The sequence below is a fragment of the Ornithorhynchus anatinus genome, chromosome 19, assembly GCF_004115215.2.
Source record: "Ornithorhynchus anatinus isolate Pmale09 chromosome 19, mOrnAna1.pri.v4, whole genome shotgun sequence".
Taxonomy (NCBI): domain Eukaryota; kingdom Metazoa; phylum Chordata; class Mammalia; order Monotremata; family Ornithorhynchidae; genus Ornithorhynchus; species Ornithorhynchus anatinus.
In genome coordinates, this window is record NC_041746.1 from 9881563 (window position 1) to 9907823 (window position 26261).

Consider the following 26261-nt stretch of genomic DNA (forward strand, 5'->3'; position numbering starts at 1 on the left):
GGCTACTTTCTCTGTCCATCTGCCACTGCAGAGGGAAAAAAAAAAAAGCGTTTCTTGGGAAAATGGCAAGAAACCATAAAACTAAAGCTAAAGGAAAGGACTCCTTTCTGCTTTTAGCCATTCAGATCCTAATTTTATTTTATTTTTGTTTGAGTATTTAATCACATTGGAAACTGTCTACCAGAACTGAGGTTTTGCTTTTTGTGTTAGTGTTTTGGTGTTGGGATCGTTTATTTGCATTTGCTTTTAATGCAAAGTCGGGTTCCCTTTTCTCCCTCTTTTTCTCTTAGGGTAGAACAAACACTATTGGAAAATGGAAACCAATAATGCTGAACCAGACCAGGTCTTCCCACATTATTGGAACTTCTGATTTTAGTGAACAGTACTTTTAAAGTTGGGGCCATTTGTTGATTATTACTGTTCTTAATTAAAAATGAGATTATATGGGTGATTTTTGGATTTGCTTATTTGTTGCTGACGTAGTCAGTGATGCCCCACATTTATTTTCCAAAAGGGCTGCCCTCCTAGCAAGTGTCCTGACCACACACAAATAAAGCTGCTTCATAAGTGACTAAATGAAAGCTTTAAAAATATCTGAAGGCCCCCTTAAAGAAAAGCTCAACTAATCCCCTTTGATAGTTTTATTAAGCACTTTTGGGTGATGGTGCCAACTGGCAAGCTACTATAATTTCATGACTGGCCAAGGAATCACTTCCTTCTCTGTTCTAGCCCATAACTCCTAATGCAATTGTGGGCATTAGCAGTTTGACATAATAAACGAACAGCAATTGTAAACATGAACTTAAAAAATGAAAGCCTAGAATGGTATGCCCTTGACGACCCGATCAGAAGTAATTCAGGAGAGAGGTGATGTTGAATGGAACATATTTAAGTCCCCAGAATTGGGCTGCAACCAGACACCTTTCTGAAGACCTCATAGGTAGTCTTATTTGCCCTAATAGTAAGACCTAATGGGTAGAGCATGGGCCTGGAAGTCAGAAGGACCTGGGTTCTAATCCCAGCTCTGCCGCATGCCTGCTGGGTAACCTTGGGCAAGCCATTTCTCTGTGCCTGTTACCTCATCTGTAAAATGGGGATTAAGGCTGTGAGTCCCACGGGGGATGGACTGTGTCCAACCTGATAAGCTTGTATCTACCCCAGAGCTTAGTACAGTGCTTAGAAAAAAAAGAGAAAGCAAGTGAGCATCTTTTTCAGCAGGATCATTGCTTTAATTCACCTAACACATATCTTTCTTAATTCAGGAAGAACTCATAAACAACTGATTCATTTTTATGAAAACAACAAATAAGGTCATGAACCCCAGAATTGTGGGGTGTTTTGTTGTGGTTTTTTTTTTTTTACCATTTTACATTTAATTTGGTGGTCCAGTACTTTAAAATTAATAGCACTTCTAACACAATTTCCTAGGCATGTTTGCAGCTCCTAGAGGAAGTCTAGCTGTAATTTGAAACTGCTTTTATAGTATTTATATAGCCTTTAATTTTTCCTTGATTGTTTTGAAGGTGATTCCATCATTCAGTGGGAAGTCGAAGTTGCAATATAAGATTGTGGATATTGGCAGAATGAGTCTTAATAATTTGCATTTCACTTTCCCCATTCAGGATTCTCTACTTTGTCTCTGGCTGATCAAATGAGCCTCCTGCAAAGTGCTTGGATGGAGATCTTGATCCTGGGTGTGGTATACCGATCACTTTCTTTTGAAGATGAACTTGTCTACGCTGAAGATTATATTATGGATGAAGATCAGTCCAAACTAGCTGGCCTTCTTGACCTCAACAATGCCATCCTGCAGCTGGTTAAGAAGTACAAGAGCATGAAGTTGGAGAAAGAAGAGTTCGTCACCCTCAAAGCTATAGCGCTTGCTAATTCAGGTTGGCAGATTGGCCTCATTGTCGTTCCATTTTTCATATGTCATTTTTCTCTCCCCTTGATGTTCTCCGCATGGGTATGCTAAATCTCATTGACAGTGGTGCAGTGAGGAAAAAAAGAAACTTTCAGAAAGCAAGAATTGGAGAGGGCAAAATGAGAATATTATTTTATATTTGGCAGGATATCATAGAAGTCCTGCCGAAACCAGTGGGCAAGCCGAAAGGGAGCATAGTAAAAGCAGTGGCAGTATCAAAAGGGAAAGCTCCTTTGAAATATATGGATCCTTTTCCTTCAAATCGAAGGCATAGACCTGAGCTAGTGCCAGCAAGTGAGTTGGGTAGGCGAATCTATTATTTCTGAATGTACCCACCCCTGCATTTACAGCAAAACATGTAAGTGTGTTTTGAAAATACTGATTCAGTTTTAGAGGGCATTTATGCTTTCTTACAAAACAGCTACTTCGACTGAAAGATTTCCTTAAAAGGTGACCCTGCGCAAAAGGGGTTAAGAATGACGGAAAGTATTTTTCTCTACATTTGAACTAAAAAGTGCTGAAGCAGTGAGCAGTGTCTGATAAGTAAAAATCGTTTGTGCTTTGTTGTTTTTCCTTTTGTGTCTCCCCTAATGCTTTATTGTGGTGTTAAGTCCCTTTTAGCATTTGCATAAAGTTCAGGATAGATCCCTCTTTAATGACATGCCGATCATTAGATACCTGTGTGTCAATAACATGCTCTGATGCTATGTACCATTGACAGTCACACCGTGCCCCTCCATCTGCTTTTGTTTTGACCCTATCTTTGAACTTTATCTTGGTTGCTGGCCAGTAGTTTTCCCTTTAATTACAAGAAGGAAACTGTCAATAAAATCTGTTAAATGGGATGCAATGAGTGGCTTGAATGGGCGGACGGCTATTTGTTCAAATTCTGCAGCATTCAAGGTATTGACAGTTTGTTTTCTGGGGCCATATGTGACGATCAATCTCAGGCTGGGCTCAGCCGCGCTGAAAAATGAAAAACCAGATTGCTTTTGCTTACTTGTGGATGACGACTTTGTGATTTGGCGCGGTCCTAGTGAGATGAAACCTTCTGCCCAAATTGCCCCCCTGAGAGCCAGAAATGCGTGACTGTTTTTAGAAATAATTTTTTAATTGATTTTGTAATTAACAGTTCATCTACGATATTGATGCAGGAATCCTCAGATTGATAGGAGGGAAATTGTTTTCAACAATGAAGTTGTACTTTCCTATTTGTCTTTGTAATGTAGTGTAACACTTTAAATTTTTAATTGGAAATTTAACGTCCCTCCGTCTCCGGCGCGTCACCCCCCACCCCCCACCCCCACCCCCCGAGTGTGAATGTAGGCACATACATTTCTCTATGAAGAGCAGGCTTTTGATAACTCCTTAAAAGGGCCCCCTGATCCTTTTCCTTTTTACCTGGGCAAAATTAGCATCAGTATGGCATGTGGCTCCCCAAGAATCCAGGCTCTGACGGAGAAGTTTATTCAGTCTAACGTGAATTTCAGATGTCTAATTTTTCATTGTTGCCAGGAAGGATTTTGCAATGGTGAGTTTGAAGTGTACCACAGGCCATCTTCTGAACTGCTTTGTCAATTACGAAATTATAGAACTAACATTTCTAAAGATTATTTAGTAATAAAAAAAGGAAGGCAAAAAGATGCCTTCTATCTTTTATGTTATTTTCCAAAGTGCATACTTATTGACTGTTTACAGGTTATAATGTCACTTATAATGTCACTTCATTGGAGTAATTTAGACATTTATTCTACCAAGAGCATATTCAAATTCAGATTCCATTGGGCATACCTGGAACTTTCAATTTGTGAAACTAACTTCTTTTTGAAATACCAAACCAGTGTGTTTTGGACTGAATATGCATTTAGAGCAGTAGTTTATGGGTAGTTGGTCTTTCTTTAAAGAATTAGTTAACTTTTGATAATCTTTTAAAGAGATGAGGTTTGACTGACAGGTCTTTCCATTTTCTTAACCAGGGAGTTTGATAGTATTAATTGAAAAGGGACAGATAAATGATTATCATTGCTTTTTTGATAAACTATTGTTTAATATGTTCCCTAAAAGGTTTACACATTATTTCCAACAGAAAATATAGTGGATTCGCTTTCGGTGCTGGGAGGGGAAAAGATAGAGTACTGTAGGAAAGCTTGTCACCTCCAGACAATTTTGACTGTTCTTGGTTTGATAAATATGGTGTTAGCTCAACTTTAGCCTTTGTAAACCATTCCAAAAGTTATTGAATTATTGCATGTTATCATGTGATTTTCACTGCCTAAATTCAGAGAACAAGAGAACAGTAACACTGAATTTACCCCTTTCAGCTCCTGATTTTCTTAAAACCTTCTTTCATTGTTGCTAAATGAAAACCCCAGTGTGCAGTTCCCCTATTTGGGAAGTCTTTTTGCTTTTACTTTCCTATATCCTTGAAAAAGGATTCTAGTTGTCTCATTAAAATTTGAGAAGTGATGTAGAGTAGAAAGAAGTTATAAAATAAAGATATTATTATATAAAGTATAATTTTAATGGGCACCTTCCCTGTGCCAGTGTGGTTTCAGTACTTGCTTCTTAGTGAGACATTTGCCTAAATTAACAGCTTATTTTAAATATCTGGCATTATTCAACGATAGGCCATGCCACATTTGTTCCTGGGAAATGGAGAATTACCTCTCTGGTGGAAGCAGTTCTGTTTTCTGTAGCTGTGCTTCATATGAGTACACGCATACATATAGACTCTTACCCCATCTGGAAACTGCTTGAATCATTTTCCCTGTCTTCATGGTGTAAAGCCCCTAAAGCAATAGGCTATCAGGTAATATTTTATTTTTGGAAAATGTTATGTTCCCAGACCATATATTTTTACAATATCAGTTATTTCTTCAAGCAGGAAGTACCCCTTTAACTGCTTAGTAACCTCTGTTGCTTCTCCTGACACTTTATTGTTAAGTGCAAATAGCACCTTGAATGCCTATTAGAAAGGCATGATAAAATTGTGTCTTGCTCATCTTAATTCATTTAGATTTTGGTTTTTTTTCATCACACTTCACTAAAAACAAATTATAAATGTAAAAGTTGGTAATCCACTTAGGGGTTGTTTCTTATTGGGATATTTTTCCTTATTTTCTAGATGATTACTCATTTTTGTGAGCCTTGCTTTTTTTCAACATTTGCTCTAGCACTCTGTCTTTCCACTGTTGCTTCCTCTTATCACCATCTTCCCTTTATAACTGTCGAAGTATTCTTCCATTCTTGGGGTATTCTAATGCCAGTAGTCTTTGCACTGGGCTTTACTGAAGTGTATGCTTATTTGTCATCGTCTCTGTCCGTACTGTGAGAAGTAGCTGCAGGAAAAGGCAATCCAGTCCGAAGTATCTGCCCCTTTTGCAGTTAATCTCCAGGACCTACTTTGCTGCTCTATCATGCAGCCATCAATCCATTCCTTCTCTTGAAATAAATCTAGATGTCAGTGGAAATCATTGATAATCCATGTTTAGCAGCACACTAAAATTTCAAAAGAATTATGGAAGATTCATCCCCAACTTAAATACTCTGTATTAGAAAACCATAGTGGTACTTTCTTGTGCTCAGTGACATTTCTTTTTATTTACTTCTGTTTTGGATAGTGTTACCATTGTATTGACCAAGACAAGCTTTTACCCCTTCTTATAGGGTCTGTGACAAGCAGTTGGATTTTTCATTCCTGAATTTTTCTGTAGAAAGTTCCATTTTAGCCAGGATCCATAAAGAGGTGAAGCATATGGAACATTAAACTTACGTTGGTAGTATGAGGTTCTGTAGATGCCACAGTGTTAGTGAAGTCAAGTCCTGTTTCAGAATCTGCCTTTCCTTGCATATTCGACAGAGAGCGTGTCAGATGTTTCTCTCTGTGCTTGCACCCCCACCATCTCTCCCACCTTTCCCCCATCAATTAATCAATCAATGGTGTTTGAGCCCTTACCTTGGGTAGAGCACTGTACTAAGCACTTGGGGAGTACAATCCAATAGACTTGGTGGACCCAATCCCTACCCTTATGGAGTTTCCAATATAATGGAGACAGGCAGTAAAATAAAATACCGATAGGGGAAGCTGCAGATTATTAAGATATGTACATAAGTGGAGTGGGAGTGGGGTATTAAAATGCTTAGGGGGTATAAACCAAGAGCATAGCGCAGAAAAAAGGGCAAGAAGGGAGGGGAAGAGAGGGGCTAGTCAGGGGTGGTTTCTTGGAAAAGTGATTTTAGTAAGACTAGTGCTGGCCCTGGTAGCCAGGGTGAATTTCACAGAATGGAAGGTGGGAGGAGTCAAGGAGGGGAGTTAAACAGTCAGAGGCAAAGCTTGCCTGTTGCCCTGTTGCCCTTGGCATCCTGGGTCTTGTGTAAACTCCTGGGTCTAACGGGAGGCATTCCCAGAAAGGGTATAACGTAGACCTGTTTCCGTGAGTCTAATCATCTACGTTACCTCTTAAATCCAATCTAGAGAGCTTAATGCAAACCTTTAAAAACAGTAATACTTAAAAATTAAATATTAATATAATAAGGAAGAAGGGGAAAGAGTACATGCCTGGGAGTCAGAGGACCTGGGTTTGAATCCCTGCTCTGTCACTTGTCACCTATGTAATGTGGGACAAGTCTTTTAACTTCTCTGGGCCACAGGTTCCTCATCTGTGAAATGGGACTTAAGTCCTACTCAGGCTGTGAGCCCTTGTGGGATAAGTACTGTGTCTGATCTGATTATCCTGTATCCACCCAACACATAGTACTTGGCCCATAGTGAGTGCTTAAAGAATATAACAACAATAATGATAACGAGGCTTTCATACTGTGACAGGACGACAGTATCTGCACTTATTCTCTTTTTCCCAAATTGCTATGGAGTTCACCTGTTGGGTACCTTTTCCAGGGGCATATAAGCTGAAGCTACACAGGGCCAGAGTTGCTTTGAATCACTCTGATTATGGAGCCCAAACTCCCCTCTTTCCTTGGTTTATCCACTTAAAACAGAGAGCAAGATGGCATTTGACTCCCCCATTGCAGGTCAGGTGACATTTGTGAGCCAATCAGATGAAAAGTGAATCATTGGCTTTGCCCTTTCCCACTCAAAGTGCAATGGAGATTTGTCAGCAATCCAATTAATTTGCTGCATGTTAACAGCCAAACTAGATCATTTTGGCACCCGAGGGATTTTTTGGCGTGGGTTTTCCACAGTTTGGCTATCTCTGTGGAGCAAATTAACCAGATATTTGACAAATCTCCACTTCATTTTGTGCTGTGAAGAACACAGTCATCATCAACCAGCCTGGCAAACCCTCCTCAGCAAGGTAGACAAAAGACAAAACAAAGGAAGAAAGCCATTCGCTCCTGGGGCACAGATGCCCACAAGCATACACTGCCCTGATTTTATTCCCTGCCAAAGTGCTTGCTGTCATATCGACAAAACCTCAGATATTCTCCTGTGTCTGTCCTCTTGTTCTCAGAACTGTTTTATTGCTTCAGTACTTTGTTTTGTCATCCTTTTGAACTTCTGAAAATTTGACCATTTGGCCTGGACTTCTATTTTCAGGGGGGTTTGTTTGCTTGTTTTTTTTTAATGGTATTTGTGAAGAGCTTACTATGCATCAGACACTGTACTAAGCACTGGGGTAGATATAGGTTAATCACTTGGACACCGTCCATGTCGCCCGTGGGGCTCATGGTCTAAGAAGCAGGATGACCTAGTGGAAAGAGAATGGGCTGGGAGTCAGAGGACCTCGTTTCTAATGCTGGCTTTGCCATGCGCTTACTGCGTGACCTTGATCAAGTCACATCACTTCTCTGTGCCTTGACTTGATCAAGGTCATACAGCAAGCTTTTGGCAGAGCCAAGACTAAAACTGAGGTCCTCTGACTTCCAGGGCCATGCTCTTTCCACTAGGCCATGCTTCTTCTCTAAGACTGTTGATCCCTTTGCAGGGTAAGGGACTGTGTCCAACCTAATTCATTTGTATCTACCCCAGCGCTTAGAACAATGTTTGACACATAGTAGACGCTTAAAAAAAAATGTAGAAACAAAATCCTCATTTTAGAGATGAGGTAACTGATTATTCATATTAATGCCTGTCTCCCCATCTAGACTATAAGCTCTTTATGGGCAGGGAACGAATCTAGTACTTTCTCTTTCACTGTACTCTTCCAAGTGCTTAGAACAGTGCTCTGACATAGTAAGCACTCAAAAAATACCATTGATTGATTTATTGAAGCACAGAGAAGTTAAGTGATTCGTCCAATTTAACACAGCAGGCAAGTGGCAGAACTGGGATTAGAACCCAGGTCCTCCTGACTCTCAAGTCCATGCTCTATCCACTAGACCATCCTGCTTCTCTTTTATCCCCACTCCTGGCTATGTCCCCTCTGGACTATATAGAAGGGAAGCGGGTATGGGTGCTTTATGCACACCTTCTGCATGTGGCCTAATTGCCACAGCACTGGGCCATAGCTAAGTGTTGCTTCTCCTATGGCAATCCCAGGTCTGTATAAATCCAGACTTCCCCCTGCATGCATAGAGACCTTGGGCAAGTCATTTAACTTCTCTGTGCTTCAATTTCCTCAACTATAAAATGGGGATTAAATATCTGTTTTTCCTCATATATATATATAGATATATATATCTATATTTATATAGAGTCTGTGAGCCCAATGTGGGACAGGGACTCTCTCTCCGACCTAATTATTTTAAACCTTCCTCAGCCCTTTTACAGTGCTTGGCCCACAGGAAGTGTCTAACAAGCCAAAATTATTAATGCTATTATCATTATTATTAGATCATATTATAATCATGCTATATTATCCTGAACATTGGTTTTGAGACATTTAATATGAACTCTCAAAAAAGGAGAATGATAATCTTTATTGGATTTGACCCTGATGGTACTCTTCAACAGTGTATGTTTTCTCTCTCTTCTGAGGCCTTGAATAAGAAAAGTCCAATAGTGTTTTCTCTTACTATGAGTAGAAGCAAAGTAGAAACTGATTTTTAGAGAAAATTCAACCCATCAGTGTCTTAATTTATTGATCCCTACCAATCCCATTCCCCCTAATTAAAGCACTCCATTCTTTCTCCACTATAGCATTAAAATCCCTTGCCATCAACAGCACTTGGTATCTGGTACAGTCTCAATGTGGTACTTTTCGGACCAAAGTAGAATTAATTTTCACCATCCTGGGATGGTTATTTGGCATCTAATTTAAGAGAAAATCTTGTATACAACCCAGTTTAATTATTTATCTCAGGACATAAAATCTGTTCTGTATATAGAACTGTTAAGGTTAATACATTTTGGTGAAGTTATGAGTATGTGTGAAATGTTCAAGTTCTCGATTAGGAAATGGATTTTTTGCTCTCTTCCCTCTTTATCATCACTTGCTGTTTCACTCTGCTATTGAGTGGAGACCAGAATACATCTAAGTACAAGATGTGGAGAAAAGAAGGCCTGCATTTAAACCTGTGTTGTGAAATGGCCTACCATTGTGGTTTTGGGAAATTCATTTAAGCTTCCTGGCTCAATGCCTCCATCTATTAAATGGAAGCAATATTGCTTTCTAGCCTTCCATATGGTTCTATAGGAAAGTGCTTTGTTTAGGAAAAACACTATAGAAGTTGATCAATATTATATGGCATTGAAACAACATATTGGAAAAACCGCCAGCAGTTCAGTTCTTCAAAGAATCCTACATGACTATTAGGTTCTCATAACTGATAGTAGTTGGTCACTGATTTCACCAGGACCTTCCCCTGGGTTTAGGTGAATCCTGTATGATCCTTGCTTATATATCCTGACTTTTTTTTCCCTTGGATCTATCTTACCTCCTTCCTACTTCAATTTTACAAACTCTGCCATTTGTCTGCTGTGTGACCTTGGGCAAGTCGCTCAACTTGTCTAAAGTCAGTTTCCTCTTCCGCAGAATTGGGGTTCAGTGCCAGTACTCACTCTTAGTAAGACAATGAACCCCATGTGAGAGAAGGATTGTGTCTGACCTGATTATTCTTTTGGAAGGATTTTTTTTTTGGAGGGGAGGGGAAGGTGAGGGACACAGGGGGTTGGTTTTGTTTAGTTTTTTCTAATGGTCCTTCTTAAGAGCATATTAGGTGTCAAGCATTGTACTAAGCACTGTGTTTGATATATAATAATCAAGTCTAATACTGTCCCTGTTCCATGTGGAGATCACAGTCTTAAGTAGGAGGGAGTAAGATTTAGTCTCCGTTATACAGATAAAGAAACTGAGGCAGAGAAATTAAGTGACTTGTCACAGGTTGCACACAGCTGTCAAGTGGCTGAGCAGGCATTTAAACCCAGGTCTTCTGATTTCCAGGCCCATGCTCTTATTAGGCTGTGCTGCTTATCTTGTATTTGCCCGAGCACTTAGTACAGGCATTGGCACAGAGTAAGCACTTAACAAATACCAATGAAAATGTAAAAAGCCCTATGTGACAGAGACTTTTTCATTAGTATGTTGCTCTAGTGCTTAATACAGTACTTTGCACTGGGGTAAGATGCAAGGTAATCAGATTAGATACAGTCCATGTCCCACCTGGGGCTCACAGTCTTCCTCCCCATTTTACATATGAGATAACAGGAACACTGAAATTAAGAGACTTGCTTAAGGAGCAGAGCTGGGATTGGAAACCAGGTCCTTCTGACTCCCAGGCCCATGCTGTGTCTAATAGGCCACCCTGCTTCTCTAAATCTATATATACTATAAATTATGTGTATGTATATATAGTAATATTTATGTATATAGTAGTGATGATAAAAGGCAATGTTTGCTAAGTATTATGAAGAAAAATGTACCTAGTTGTAGCTCTTAATCTATGTGTTTAAGGCATATCCTGCTGAATTCTGTGGGTTTTGCGTGGAATCAGTAGAATACTAATAATAATAATAATGGTATTTGTTAAGCGCTTACTATGTGCCAAGCATTGTTCTAAGCACTGGGGTAGATAAAAGGTAATCAGGTTGTCCCACAGTCTTAATCCCCATTTCACAGATGAGGTAACTGAGGCACAGAGAAGTTAATAATAATAATATAATAATAATGTTGGTATTTGTTAAGCGCTTACTATGTGCAGAGCACTGTTCTAAGCGCTGGGGTAGACACAGGGGAATCAGGTTGTCCCACGTGGGGCTCACAGTCTTAATCCCCATTTTACAGATGAGGTAACTGAGGCACAGAGAAGTTAAGTGACTTGCCCACAGTCACACAGCTGACAAGTGGCAGAGCTGGGATTTGAACCCATGACCTCTGACTCCAAAGCCCGTGCTCTTTTCCACTGAGCCACGCTGCTTCTCAAGTTAAGTGACTTGTCCAAGGACACACAGCAGATGCGTGGCAGAGTCGGAATTAGAACCCAGGACCTTCTGACAGCCAGACCTGGACTCTATCCACTATGCTATGCTCCTTCCAGTGACCAGTCCATCCCCAATTTTGATGGCTGTTTTCCCCATTGAAGGCCAGCTTACTTCCCACCATCTTGCTCTTCTTTACTTCCAGTCTCGCCCTCCCCTGCTGCAGACTTAGGGTCACTATTTGGGGTTTCTGGGTAGTTGACTCAAGGTCCAGCAGAGCACCTCTGGTTCTTCTGAACAATCTCTCAAAACTCTGAAAAGCCACTGGCAAATTAGAGTGCATCACCAGGGAAATCCCAGGCAGTATCCTAGAAGTTCGGTCAGAATTGGGCCATCCATGAATATGTAGTGAGCCAACCAGCTGTTCTTTTCCCTTTCACCCCCATTCCTTCATTAAGCAAAACCATTTCTGCCTTTGCCCTCCACCCCCTCACCTCAGTATTTATATAAACTGATGGCAGTTCTATTAAAGCCTTGCATAAGTCTATAGATTTAGCAGAAAGTACAAAGCACGGATCAGAACTATGGGAGCTTGGACTTGAATCAGGCTCCTTAATAGAGATTAATATTTTCCTCAGCAGTCTGCCAGCTGAATCATAGTCTAATTAAATAGTGCAGATTTAGTGAGTTTGCATTTTAAGTATTAGCGGGTCCTAGAATGGGTTTGGCAGAAATGAGTTAGAATCTTTTCTGTAAATGGGAAGTTAAATTATCACAGTAATTTGATTAAATCATTTTAAAATCTTTCAAGCTAAATCACGGTCTTCAAAGAATAGTTTGAAGTCTTAATTGCTGTTTGTGAGCGTATCTCTCTGCTATTTGTTCTCACCTCATTTCACATGACATATTACAATATATCTCCTAAACTCTAGCTACTGTGACAACTTGAATTATCTAACTTTCTTTCTGCGTTTCTGTAGGATCGCTTTCTCTCTGTCTATAGTGCTTTTAGACAGTTCAGAGTCACATACCAAAGACTTTTTCTCATCGTCTCTGTCCTTTATAGAGTCCTTCAGGACAAGAGTTGGGTCTCATTTTAGGAAAAGGATTTTTCAAATTCAAAGAACTCTATCCACTTTGAGCATAGGGCTGTTTCCTCTTTGTTTTCATTCTAATCAGGTATTTACCTGTGATTGCTATACATGGATAGCTAATCCTGTATCAGACAGGTAAAAGATATCATCTGCAACAAGGTGAGAAAAAAATGGGTTTTCAGAATATAGCAATCAATGCTATATGTCCCCTGACTTTCCTTTAATTAATTTGATATCCTTCTCCTATTGTACTTTTTTTAACCACTTGAATTTTTTAATTACAGATCACTTTTGTTACTGCTATCTAATCTTTGAATTGTGTGCACAATTTGCCTAACTGCATGTATCTTAGTGACTGCATTCACTGAGCAACAGAATTATTAAACATGTAGAATCCCCAAAGGAACCCATTATGTGTAATTAACAGATAAACTGTCATCAGAATCAATAAAATGTGCTAAATGATTCAAACTTGTATATAATTAAGGGTCTGTTTTAGAGCAGGAGCTGTAACTTTTATTTTTTTTTTTCCACTTGCTCATTCCTTTCTAGAACAGTAATTGTGCCGACCTTGTTCACCTTTCCTTTGTTACTGAAATTAGGTTTTTAAATCAGCCATTTTAGGGTGAAGTCCCCTGCCCTGTATGTTGAAAATATGAGAAAACAATGATTCATAAAAGCATTGTTTCCTATATTAGAACTAGGTTATCTTTAATAGAACTCAAGAATTGTTTCCATTCTGTAATATGTTCAACTCTTTCAAATGACCATAGTAACATAAAAAAAAAAAAAGCCTACTGCTAGGGAACCCAACATTAGGGGTACATATTTCAGAGCAGGAAGGAGACACATACTGAAAAGTGGTTCCAAACCCAAGTTAATGAATATTTGTTAAAAAAAATGACTTTTCTTGTTTCGGTGACAGAAATAACTCAAGTGATTTGTCTAGTGGATTTTTTTCCCCCTTTAAATAGTCCTCTTTGCAGCAGTGCATGTCTCTGGGTACACAAGACTTTACAATCAAAGGGAAGTTTACAAACAAGCTACAGCATAGATACACACCACATCCCCACAGTGTTTTTTGTAGCCTCCTTGGCTCAAAAAAAGAAAATGTCTGTCTTTGTTTTCCAGACTCCATGCACATAGAAGATGTCGAGGCAGTTCAGAAACTTCAAGATGTTTTGCATGAAGCGCTCCAGGATTATGAGGCCGGCCAACATATGGAAGACCCTCGTCGAGCCGGAAAGATGCTGATGACTCTGCCCCTGCTGAGGCAAACATCTACCAAGGCTGTGCAGCACTTCTACAACATCAAACTGGAAGGCAAAGTCCCCATGCACAAACTTTTTTTGGAAATGCTGGAGGCTAAGGTCTGACTAAAAGCATTCTGGGCCTTCCCATCTTGCACGCCGAAAAAGGGAAATCAAACAGGAGAGTAGTGGCAAAGAAATCTAGAGTCATTTAACAAGCAAAAAAGACTGCACTGATCATTTAGCAGCAAGACTGTGAAGCAGCTTTCAACTTTCTTCTGTATCTTTCTGATGCAGTCTCTCTCTCTCTCTCTCTCTCTCTCTCGTTCTCTCACTCTCTCGTCCCCTTTTTCTCTCTCCTTTCTTTTTTTTTCTTCTTTTTTTCCTGCTGCTGAACTTTTAAAAGAGGTCTCTAATTGAAGAGAGATGGAAGCCAGCCCTGCCAAAGGATGGAAATCCATAATATGGATGCCAGTGAACTTATTATGAACCATAACGTCCCCAGTGACAAAGGAATCAAAAGAGAAAACCAACGTACCTAGCAGTACAGTACGACACAGTGAATTGACTGAATGCAGTATTAGATTTCATAGGAGCAGTCTCTAATTAGACGACCTAAGCGACGTTGCATCGGCTGCTTCTTATCATTGCATTTTCCATCTAGATCAGTTACAGCCATTTGATTCCTTAATTGTTTTTTCAAGTCTTCCAGATATGTTAGGTTAGCTACTATGTAACTTTTTCAGGGAATAGTTTAAGCTTTATTCATTCATGCAATACTAAAGAGAAATGAAAAATACTGCATTTTTGTGCTGGCTTTGAATATTGATGAACAATAATGAAGGACAACTGAATCCTGAAGGAAGATTTTTTTAAAAGGTTTTGTTCTTACAAATGGAGATTTTTTTTGTACCAGCTTTACCACTTTTCAGCCATTTATTAATGTGGGGATTTATCTTAACTCAAGCAATAGTTGAAGGGAAGGTGCATATTATCACGGATGCAATTTATGTTGTGTGCCAGTCTGGTCCAAAACATCCAGTTTCTTAACATGAGCTCCATAATACCTAAATGTTCACTAACACGAAGGATTTGATTACACCCACAGCACATATGAGTAGTCTAACGTGTAAGCACTCCATGTTGAATAAAAATCTGTAGCATTGTTAGGAGGGTGAATCTGTACTCCAGAGGTACAGTGGCTTCATGACTTCTAACTGCTGCAGGGCTTAGGAGGAGGTATACAGCCTCTTGCTGAAGTTCAAGCGTTTCACGAACAGAACCGTGAACCAATTTTTGTTAGCGGCATAAAGGCGGACGCCAAAATTAGCCAAAAAATCAGCAGAGATTAGACCACTGACCAAATATTGAAACCTAAAATTTCTGGACCTGTTCCACGTAGACTCTTCTTTTCAAATGAATTGCAGTTTTTGCCGATAAATAAGCCGGTCTATGTGCTTTTCAACCAGTATCGTCACAGCATGAAAGCCAGTCAGGTTCAAGACTGTTAAGAAGAGGTGTAATCTAATGCATAGACCAATTAGATGCCCCCAGGAAACTACAGTCGCTAAATAACCAATAAACAATAACCTCCATCAAATGCTATACCAATGTACCAGTGTTAGTAGCTGCTCCCTGTACTATGTGAACATTCTTATTCTATGTACACAGATGTAATTAAAATTGTAATCCTAACAAACAAAAGAAATGTAGTTCAGCTTTTCAGTGTTTCATGTTTGCTGTGCTTTTCTGAATTTTTATGTTGCATTCAAAGACTGTTGTCTTGTTCTTGTGGTGTTTGGATTCTTGTGGTGTGTGCTTTTAGACACAGGGTAGAATTAGAGACAATATTGGATGTACAATTCCTCAGGAGATTACAGTAGTATATTCTATTCCTTACTGGTAAGAGGGTTCTTCCTAATAACTAAGAGATTGAAACTCCAAACAAGTATTCATTATGAACAGGTACACATTGAAGTCATAATATTTTCAAAACAAGGGATAATTTCTGTAACAGTTTATTATAGAATACCAATGTATAGCTTAGAAAGAAAACTTTGACTATTTCAAGATTATAGATAAGTCTAATTTTTAAATGCTGTAAATATGGCTTTTAACGCAATCATCTCTCCAGATGTTGTTATTAAAACTTGCTCTGTGTTGTTGCAAAACTTTTTTGGTGCGGAAAAGTTTCCAAACTATTGCTATTTTGTGTGCTTTAAACAAATACCGTGGGTTGGAAATCCTTCAACCTTGTGCTCGAAAAACCGTGTATATCATTAGCTATATGGGACTATATTGTAGATTGTGGTTTCTCAGTAGAGAAGTGACTGTAGTGTGATTCTAGATAAATTATCATTAGCAATTCATTCAAATGGTCAATAACTGGAAATTTATAGCTGTGATAGTTCAGCAATTGGCATATCCCTTTAAAAATAACAAAAAAGCAATTACAACTCCTGGGAAAAAAAAGGTGCTGATTCTATAAGATCATTTATGTATATGTAAGTGTTCAAAAAAAGTTTATTTTCCAGAAAATTTATGCAGGGCTTAAGTTGCTACTGTTCAACTTCACTATATAGATGAATATGAATATAATGTAAACATTGTTTTCACTGTATCACATTAAAGTACCTGGGCTTCAGAGTCAAAAGCCAAACAGCAAGAACAAAAAAGAGCTGGAGATGTGTTAAAGGAACACGGTGCAGTTTTCAGTTTCCATTTTCAGAAAAGGCTCACCGCTGCAAAAGAACAAGTATCTCAAGGTAATGAAACAGATCTAAAGAGTAGCTAGAAGAACTAGGTGGGTTTTAAGGCAATGCTCATCATAAACCTTCTTTGAGGCAAGTTCTTTCAAGTTTCATCCAAGATCACTTCCTATGACATTTTGGAAAATGATAGATGTGTATGTTTTAGCCATGACAATTTAATTTCTGTGTTTGCTTCATTTATTTTTTTTTCTTATTTAAGCAATATGATTGTGTGACTACCAGTAGTTACACTTGTGTTTCAATCAGATCAGATGGTTGTATTTATTCCACTATTTTGCATTTAAATGATAACATAAAAGATATAAAAAATTTAAAACTGCTATTTTTCTTATAGAAGAGAAAGTGGGTGTTGGTGATTGTATTTTAATTATTTAAGCGTCTCTGTTTACCTGCCTAGGAAAACATTTTATGGCAGTCTTATGTGCAAAGATCGTAAAAGGACAAAAAAATTAAAACTGCTTATAATAATCCAGGAGTTGCATAATAGCCAGTAGTAAAAACCATGTCTATAGCTGTAGATGGGCTTCGCATCTGTAAAGCAATCAACTTGTATATTTTTGTGATGTGTATCATACCGTGTGCTCCAACAAATGTCCATTTGTGTAAATGTATTTATTTTATATTGTATATATTGTTAAATGCAAAAAGGAGATATGATTCTGTAACTCCAATCAGTTCAGATGTGTAACTCAAATTATTATGCCTTTCAGGATGATGGTAGAGCAATATTAAACAAGCTTCCACTTTTGATTGCTCTTTTGTGGTGTGTTTTTTTTTCCACGAGAAAACCCAGTCAATAAACATTAGCCTTTGTTGCTTCTATTCGAAGAGTAGCTCAGAGTACCCGTTTCCTCAAAATAAAGTGGGAGTATAAATATGTGCTATATAAAGCCTTGTCAGATTGAATTGCTGTGTGCTGAGAGACATTTTGCATACTCTTAAATATGCAAAATGTCCCCTAGTCCATTGGAATTCATTCTGACAAGCCTTTATATAGCACTTATTTAATCTTAAAGCATCTCCGCATCAACCTGCATTACTCAAAATTATTGCCTCCGTCAATGTCATAACAGAAAACTTTCCTCCTATTTTAAGAGGAGATACCTTTTCGAGGTGCCTATTATTTCATTCTCTTCACAATTAAGTAGTCTTCCCCCTCTCTCCCTTACACTTAGGATGGAGCAAGCCGGATATGCTTTGTTGACTAGGGATGTGATTTTGGACCCGCTTTTCTGAATGAGAGTTAACAATGGGGGCTATGGATCGGTGTTCATTAAGGGAGAGAGCCGTCTTCAAATTCCAAAGGGTTAAACAGCACAGCTTAAACTGACAGTAAATGGCCTCCTATCGCCTTTTACATTATGAAAGGTTGTAGCCCTCATTGCACAGGGGTCAGGCTCTACTGCCAGTGGACCCTTCTGGCACTATCACAGAAGTGCTAATGTGTGCTTTTCTTGCTTTTCAGACTATCTTCATAGTATTTTGTCATTGTGCTTGCCCACCGTGTTTCTCACTTTCAGGGCCGGCCATTCTCTGGAGAGGCAGGCTGATGACACAAAGGCTACTAAACCGAATGGGATTCAGGGACTTGAGGTTGCTTCAGCCACTAAGCCCAGCTAGCAGGAAAACTGAGGATTTGTTCAGCGGTGCAGCCCTTTGAATGACAATACTGCAGTATGCCACAGAAGGTAACATCTTTTGCCTTTGATATTTTTCAGGTACTGTGAGAGGGCTCAAATAAAAAGCATGACAGACAACTCTAAAAAGGTGCAATCATGCATGAAATCTTCAAATGAAATCCAATTTTTTTTCCCTTAAGAATGGGCTCTGACAGTGTATCCAACTTTGCTTGGCGTGATCTTCCTTCTCTAATTTTGAGTTATTACACAGCATTTTTTCCAGTAGGATATAATGAATCATTGTCACCTCAGATGGAGATAGAAACCCAGACTCTGATTCTGAAATAAGTAGGCCTGTACTCGACCACATGTAGACAATCTGTTAGACTGAAAGTTGTTCCAAATGTTTCAAATGGAAAAAAAAAATTTCCCATGACAACTCTGGAGACAATTACGAATTGGATCAAGCTTTCCCCATGGTTTGTGCCCAAATCTGAGAAAATTAAGATTGCCTTCCGTTCCTCCCCTACCTGTCACTGCTGACTGGTGCTTCCTGAATTTAACAGGACTTTTTCACTCAGAGCTGCTGTTTGGAGAGGTGTATTGGTTTATAGGAAGCCAGTGTGGCCTAATGGAAAGACCATGGGCCTGGGAGTCAGAAAATATCACTTCTAATTTGAGCTGGGCTAGAGCCTGGCCCACGGGGGGCTCACAGAATGTGAGAGTGAGATTTTACCCTCTTTACCCTATTTCAGTGCTTCACTATTGAAAAAGAAAGGGTAGGAGCAGAGTTAAGATTTCATGGTAGATTGACAACATGCCTGGTACCTTCCTTTCCCAATGACCCCCCAAGATTGTAAACTCCTTGAGAGCAGGGATAATTTGAGCTCCATTTGCCAGCTGTGTAATTTGAGAAAATCACTTAACTTTTCCATGCCTCAGTGATCTCATTTGTAAAATGGGGATAAAATGCCCATACTCCCTTCCTCTTAGAACCTCAAGTGGGAAAGGGACTGTATCTGTTCCGTTCTCCTCCTACCAAATTTGGTATAGAATTTATCAAACCAGGAAAGGCAAGACAGTTTCTTTTTTATCCATAGATCAATTTTCTGTGGCTTTTCCAAAGACACTTTGGACCAACCAAGGATTTTAGCCAATATTACTAGAGAGTTCAAGTTTCTGAGTCTAGTTTCTGGCAACCCCAGTACTGTGGAAAAAGGAAGGAGCGGTAGATTGATTATCCTCTGCATCTTATTATTAAGCAGGACTGAAAAGAAAGGAATTTCAAAATATAATCCTCCTTTCCCAGGAGTATTTGTCTTGTTCGCCATGAAGTTAAAGGTCTGAAATAATGTGCCCATCAGGAGCTCAATGTTGCATGTCCATGCCAGTTGGTCCAAGGGCTTGTTATGATGGTAATGACCTGCTGAAACGTGAGCTTTGATGGCAAGAATACAATTGCTACTAGCTCACCCGCTGGGAGAAATATTTTATTATTGTCAAATGCCCTCCACAGAGATTTGTTTTGCCTGTTCCTGTTGAAATTAAATTCAGAGCAGAACTGCATTATTATTTCTCTGGAGTATATTTGAAATAAACAAGTAGTCTCAAAATTTAGGGGTCCTGGCTAGCTTAAATTTGTTTATTAGCAGAAAAATGACAATAGGTGACAACATAGCTGCAGGGATATGATGATAGCAGCTGAACAAGAGATTTACACACTGAGCCCGTGGCCGAAAACCCCAAACATTCCCTTCTTCATTACAGAGGCCAGCCAAATGAATAATTAACTATTCCATCAATTTTACAACCTTAGAGAAAACGATGGCCAGTAGTAATATTGCTTTGCTACAACATAGAACTTTGGGAGTTAGAGTGATTTTTGCAGGACTTGTTTCTCTCTCTCTCTCATTTGACATTTTAAAGAGAACAAGAAAGAGGGAAGGAAGGAGGAGAAAGGTTGAGAACCCATATCCTTGTTTCATGGCAGAAAATACAAAAGTGTGACTTGAATCCCATTTACTATCAGTTCCTTAAGGTATTACTGCCTGCTCCTACTACTAAATTAGTATTTTTTTCAAAACCAGAGAGGGGAGTATATCTTGTAGCCGAATCCGTTGACTAATTTTCCAAAGAAAATTCTGACTAGCTATCTTATATCATGCTACTTCAAATCAAGGAATCTACTGCAGGTTCACATTTTCAAGGACGAAGGTGTATATATATATATACCTCAGGACTTGAAGATTATACATATACTTTCAGATAGAAACTTAACTATCTCATGGCAACAGTTATGGCAACAAAAAGGAACTGGGCTTTTAGAATTTTCATTTACATTGTATAGCTGGTGTTTTGGTAAATGCTTGCAAAAGAATTTTAAAGGAAGCATTAAAATCACAGTCCTAACACTCTCCAATTCAATCTGCCATGCTCTGTCTAATTTCACAGTTTTTTCTTGTAGGTCTAACAAAGTGTAGGACAGTCAGTTTAAAAAAAAAATCAGAAAAAGTCAATAAGAGCAGATTTCCAGGATGAAGTCTCCAAGGATTTGCAGGAACCATGTTTTGCCTGTCAAAGTGTAAGTTATTGTGATTGGTGATAATTAAAAATAGCGCAAACCAGCAGAACTGCTTAGGCTTTGCCCAGGTTTGGGAAAAAAAATAGCAAGAAACCGGGAAAAAAAAAATTGGACCCAACCAACCTTTATTCAGACTTCCACCTCACTCAAACACACCTCATCCCACCAGTGGCAAAACCTGCTCTTAAAATGTGGTAGTAGTAATAATAATTTTTACAATTATATTTGTTAAGCACTTAATATGTACCAAATATTGTGCTTTAATTCAAGATAATCAACTCTGCCAAAATCCCTATCCCACCTGAACTCACAGTCTGAGGAGGGGGGAGAATGGTATTTAATTCCCCTGTTACAAATAAGAAAACAGAGACACAGAGAAGTAGCATGGCCTAGAGGATAGAACACATGCTTGGGAGTCAGGAGGGCCTGCGTTCTAATCCCAGCTCTGCCACTTGTCTGCTGTGTGACCTTGGGCAAGTGACTTCACTTCTCTGGGCCTCATTTACCTTATCTGTAAAATGGGGATTAAGAGTGGGAGCCCCATGTGGGACAGAGACTGTGTCCAACCTGATTAGCTTGTAGCTAGCCCAGTGTTTACAACAGTGCCTGGTTTATAGAAAGTGCTTAACAATATCATTAAAAAAAAAAAAGGAGGCAAGTAGTAGAAGCAGAATCAGAATCCAGGTCCATTGAGTACCAGTGCCATGAATCTAGGCCATGCACCCCTGTTCCCTTTCCCTCACAATGAGGAATGTTGAAAGAACAGTTCCTATTCTGCATCCTTTATTTACCCTCCCCTCAGCACCATAGCACTTATGTACATACCAATAATTTAATTGATTTATCTCAATGTCTGTCATCCTGACTAGACTGTATGCTCACTGAGGGCAGGGAACGTGTCTATCAACTCTTTTGTACTTTCTCAAGCGCTTAGAACAGTAATCTGCACACTGTTAGGGCTCAGTAAATACAACTGATTGATAAAAATAAATGCTACCACCGACTGCTGTGACCAGTGGAAATAGGTTCTAGATTACCAGCACAGTCTCAGCGCCACCTCCAGCTTCCAGCCATGATGTGGGCAGTGTAGTGTTAAGATCAGTTGGTATTCTTATCCATTCCTACTGCTTATCCCCTTCTTGCTGCAGATCTTCTGAATGTGCAAACTCCAGGGAATGCAGTATTGTCAGCATTGGGCAGAATGTGTATCTTCATTGCTGCTGATGCTTCTGCTCTGCATCTCTCTGAGTTCTTCAGGGTTCTGGCCTCCGTGAAGAGCCCATCAGTGAAAGGATGAGGTATGGATGAAAAACTCCAGTTGCTTCTGCCCCATAATAGACTTTATGGCTCCAGTATAAGAGCCCTTTGGGCACTAAGGCAGAAGTTAAGATCTGGCAACTAGTCTCCTCTAGCTGGGTCTCGATGATTTCGTAGTTGTTTTGTTTTGCTCAGATCTTAACAGAGTGAAAAGTATGAGATAAAGGAAGCCCTGAAGTACACTCTTTAGTGATGTTTGTGAAAGAAGATAAGTTTGGAATTAAAGCTAGAAAAATAATTACAAAGGATTTCATCTTATTTTAAATTGTATTGGCCAGGACCAAGATTTTCTTATTGGAACATTTGCACAATGTATCCTTAACTATACATATGTAAATTATGATCTCAAAATAGAGTAAATATCTTTGGAAATAGCTTAATCTCCACTTCTCCATACAAACTATTTTGATATCAATTATGAGGTAATAAATATCTTACCTTAATCATATCCTCCTTTCTACATCTTAAATGGGGAATAAAATAAGGCATGAAATTGCTAGGAGGCATTGATTTTTTTTTCCCACTTGTATTGAGAATAACCTCTTGTTTCCCTTAAGACCCTGATTAAAGAAATCTTCAGTCTGTTTCTATGCCAAAAGGAAAAACAGGGTGTTGCCTATGTTGCTTCAGTGAAATTTACCTGTGTCTCATATCTGTTCTAATATTTAGTTGCTCTGGATGCTAAATAAGAAACCAAGGGAAGATCCAATAGTATCTGACTGGATACATAATGTGTCCTGAAGATTCCTAATCTTCTCAGTCTACCTCATATCAATCAGTGGCCTTTATTGGGCAGAGAACTGTACTAAGTGTTTATGAGAGTACAGTACAGTAGAAGTGGTAGATGTGATCCTTGCCCCTGAGGAGCTTAATCCATTCATTCAATTCAATCGTTTTTATTGAGCACTTACTGTGTGCAAAACACTGTACTAGGTGCTTGGAAGCTCCTTGTGTATAATTAAGGATACATTGTGCACTGTGCATCCTAAGATGTAGTGACCAAAACCACATTCAGTATTCCAAGTGGGGGAGTCAATGATTTTATATAGGGGCAAAACTGTGCCTTTTGTTAGGTTTTTCTATCCCTTCCCTGTTGACAGTTTGAATGGACAGTCAATAATGGTCCAAGATTACTTTTGTGAATTGACTGAGAGCTCCAAATTCATCATTTTGCAGCTAGAATTTAGGTACTTTACCACACCTTTGCCCACAATAAAGCTCCACCTAATTTTCTGCCCACTCATTCAGCATTATGAGGTTTTCTTGTCATTTATCCTCTTCCACATGACATTTCACCACCCACAAGAATTTAGTGTCTTCTGCAAGCATGGAGATTTCACTTTTGATCTTCTATAAAGATGGGAGCCCTCACTATTTATCTTTCTCCACCTTGAGAAGTAGCCATGTATCCCTACTCATTGATCCCTATGCTTTTAGCAAGGTGTTTTTTTTTTTCTGACAATGCCCTCCAATCTCTTGATCACTCATTTTAAAAGGTTTTGTTGTACATCCTTCTCACAGGCCTTGATTCTAACCTCCCTAGGGCAGAGGCTATGATTGCTTCACTCAGTGGTTCAGATGGGTGTTCACTAAACACTTTTGACCAGGGAGTTTCTTTTGCTAGCCCATCCTCCAACACCTATCAAAAATCCCATTTTCCTTTTTCATGGCAAGAGAGTGTTCATGGCCATGTTTAAAAACCAACTCCCAGAAATCTCTCATGGTTCTATTGTGTTCTTTTTTTAAAATCCCAGTTTCCCTAAAGGTTTTTAATTTGAACCCCTGTACCCTGGCTTTTAATACCAAGCAGGCCCAGAACAAGCAACATTAAGGCCATAGAAGGAGACAGTAATTTGGTTCAGGGAAGAAGCCTCCTAATGAAACTTGCAGATAAAACAGCATCTTTAGTGGCTATGGGGGACTGACTGTTCTAAACATAGCCCAGTACACACTCTTATTTCCTGTAGCTAAAGTAAGACCGTGAAATGCCTCAAAACATCCAGGTCAGTCTCCATTCCCTAGTATTATTAATTGGAATGTCAGGGCAGCCGTATTAAATCCCTCCTCCACCTCCCCTCACCTGCCTATAAGGAACAGTGCAATATTGACTGTGATGAGCTTGTGTAACTTGTGCTTCTTCGCAGAAAACTATGGCATTAACCCCCATTGAGATTTAGCCAGTCATTGTCAGTGCTGGGTACCATCTGGACAGTCTACTGTTTGCCTATGCCAGATGCTTTCTTGGTGGATAATTTGTTTTTTTTTTCCCTGTTTTCTTCAACAGAGGGTTTGCATTTGTTTAATTAGGGAAGGAGTGTCAAGGCATCTTTCCTTTGAAATAGTTATTTTCTCTGCTCTCCATCCACCTTAATGGAAGAGAGAAGGAATAGAAGGCGTATTAATATATTCCAAACCAGTTAGGAATTTTGGAAGGAAAAAACTCACTGGGTTGTCCCTTGTTTTAATAATTTAGTGGTTCACCCAAAGCAATGAAAAGAAATGCAAGCACGGAGAAAGGAAAACTGAAGATGGGAAATATAATGAAGGATAATGACAAGCAGATTGAGAAAATGAGACAAACAAGGAAGATGGGTTTTAGCATATTATTGTGCAAAGAACTGGCACTAATCCAGGGCCTGGTGTGCATGGATTTTTGTCCATGGTTTTTTTTTGTCATAAATTCATTTCTCCTTTTTTTTTGGTGGTGGGGGTGCGGGAGTGAGTTTTAGACCCATTATATAATACACGGCTAGGCCTTTGATGATGATGTAGAAATGATGGGTATCAGCTCTTCATACACTGTCCCAAAGACTAGAATTTTGTGCTTTGTCAGTATTTGAGTAACCTCTTCCAAGTTACATTATTATGCCTACCTTGACTCGAGCAATGCAGAATATTGGGTTTGATGTACAAGTTGGCTGAAGAGAGCTTTAGGGCACCTGGGACTTTACTATCAGAGGAGTCTACTGCTACCTCCTTGCTTCTGTTGTCTCTGCACTGCTGCTGCCGGGAGTGTGCATGTGTAATTATCCAAATTAACTGAATTCTAACAAAGTCTACCCCGCTAAAATTCCCTCATAATGCCAAAGGAGACCTTTACGGCCTCTATTCTTTATAAAATTTTCTTGTACCGATGGCAGAGCTGACATCAACTGCTAGGGCCTTACGGGCTTAGACTGTCTCTATCTGTTGCCGATTTGTACATTCCGAGCGCTTAGTACAGTGCTCTGCACATAGTAAGCACTCAATAAATACTATTGAATGAATGAAAACCACATCTCAATATTTTTGCAGAGATCACTGTAAGAGGCCCCAACCTTGATATTTTATTTGAATTCTTAGTGTCTGAATTTAAAGAGGTATCTGGTACTTCGGGAAGGAAAGAAAACACCACTGTAACAGCAGTTTGTTTTCCATCTTATTTTCTTTAACAGTGATTGCTCTTTCCTGAAAACTCTTCTGGTGCTTTGTAGGCAATAACAAGGCAAAAGAAATGTTCTTTGCTCTGTTACACAAGCCTAGCGATGGTCTGAAATCCCAGGCAGAAGGTGCCACCCATCAGCCAGCTTGCAAAACAGGTTGCCAATATATTCAACAGGAAAATAAGGCTCATGACAATATTCCTAATTCACCCCAGAATTCTGCCACTGCTTCTTTCATTTGCAGGTGAAATTCTTCAATTATTTGCAACTGGTATGTAACCCAAAGACAGTAACAATTCAGGGAAGAAGGTGAAGGCATCTAGGTTTGGAGACTAGAAAATGAGACCCTTGAAATGGCTTTCAATAAAACAAACTTGTTTCAATAAGATTTTAAAAACATGTTTTAATCAACAGGCACTATTATTCAGAGAATGACTATCACCTTTTCAGATTATTCAGTCTTTTTGCTTCTTCATCTGCTGCCTACTCTCTGGTCTTTCCCTCTGGATTAGAACCTGACTCTAGACAGAGGAAAAAAGAAATTAAATTGGCTAATTTTGTTCCTTGTTAACACCTTTGAATAAAAGAAAAATAGATACCTGGTCCCCTTTCAGGGTCACACCTGGAGAGTTTCCAGTGCTCTACCAGTCTCGACTATGGGAGGGAGAGTCAGGCAGAGGCATATCCATTCCAATCCTAGCTTGGGCAGTGGCTAGCGAGTGGAAGGCAATCTGCTACAGGTCAAAACTTACCTTTGCTGCGCAACAGAGGCATAAGAGAGAGAGTCAAGAGAGAGAGTCAAGGGCGGAGAATCAGGTTTACTGTGTGGAAGGAGCCAAATGTAAACTGCTTCTGTATTTTTACCAAGAAAACTCTTTGGATACCCCACCAGAACATTGCAGATGGAGGTGGGGTGTTCTGGGAGAGATATGCCCATGGCGTAGCTATGGGTCGGACACAACTCGAC

General features: G+C 39.3%; 1 protein-coding gene and 1 non-coding gene across 9 annotated transcripts in view; both read left to right on the plus strand.

The window, feature by feature from the left end:
* The window catches only part of ESRRG (estrogen related receptor gamma), a 465100-nt gene extending 447995 nt beyond the window's left edge, over positions 1–17105 (plus strand). For all 8 annotated transcript variants that reach the window (XM_029047306.2, XM_029047310.2, XM_029047308.2 and 5 more), the window contains 2 exons: positions 1623–1892; positions 13466–17105. In XM_029047306.2, coding sequence (XP_028903139.1) covers positions 1623–1892; positions 13466–13710 — 515 coding nt within the window. In that variant the 3' untranslated portion in view covers positions 13711–17105. The remainder of the gene's footprint in view (positions 1–1622; positions 1893–13465) is intronic.
* An 8793-nt stretch (positions 17106–25898) lies between these two features.
* Positions 25899–26036, plus strand: LOC114805769. The gene has a single exon (XR_003753793.1). It is a non-coding gene; the product is annotated as a small nucleolar RNA SNORA7 (small nucleolar RNA).
* Positions 26037–26261: the final 225 nt, after the last annotated feature.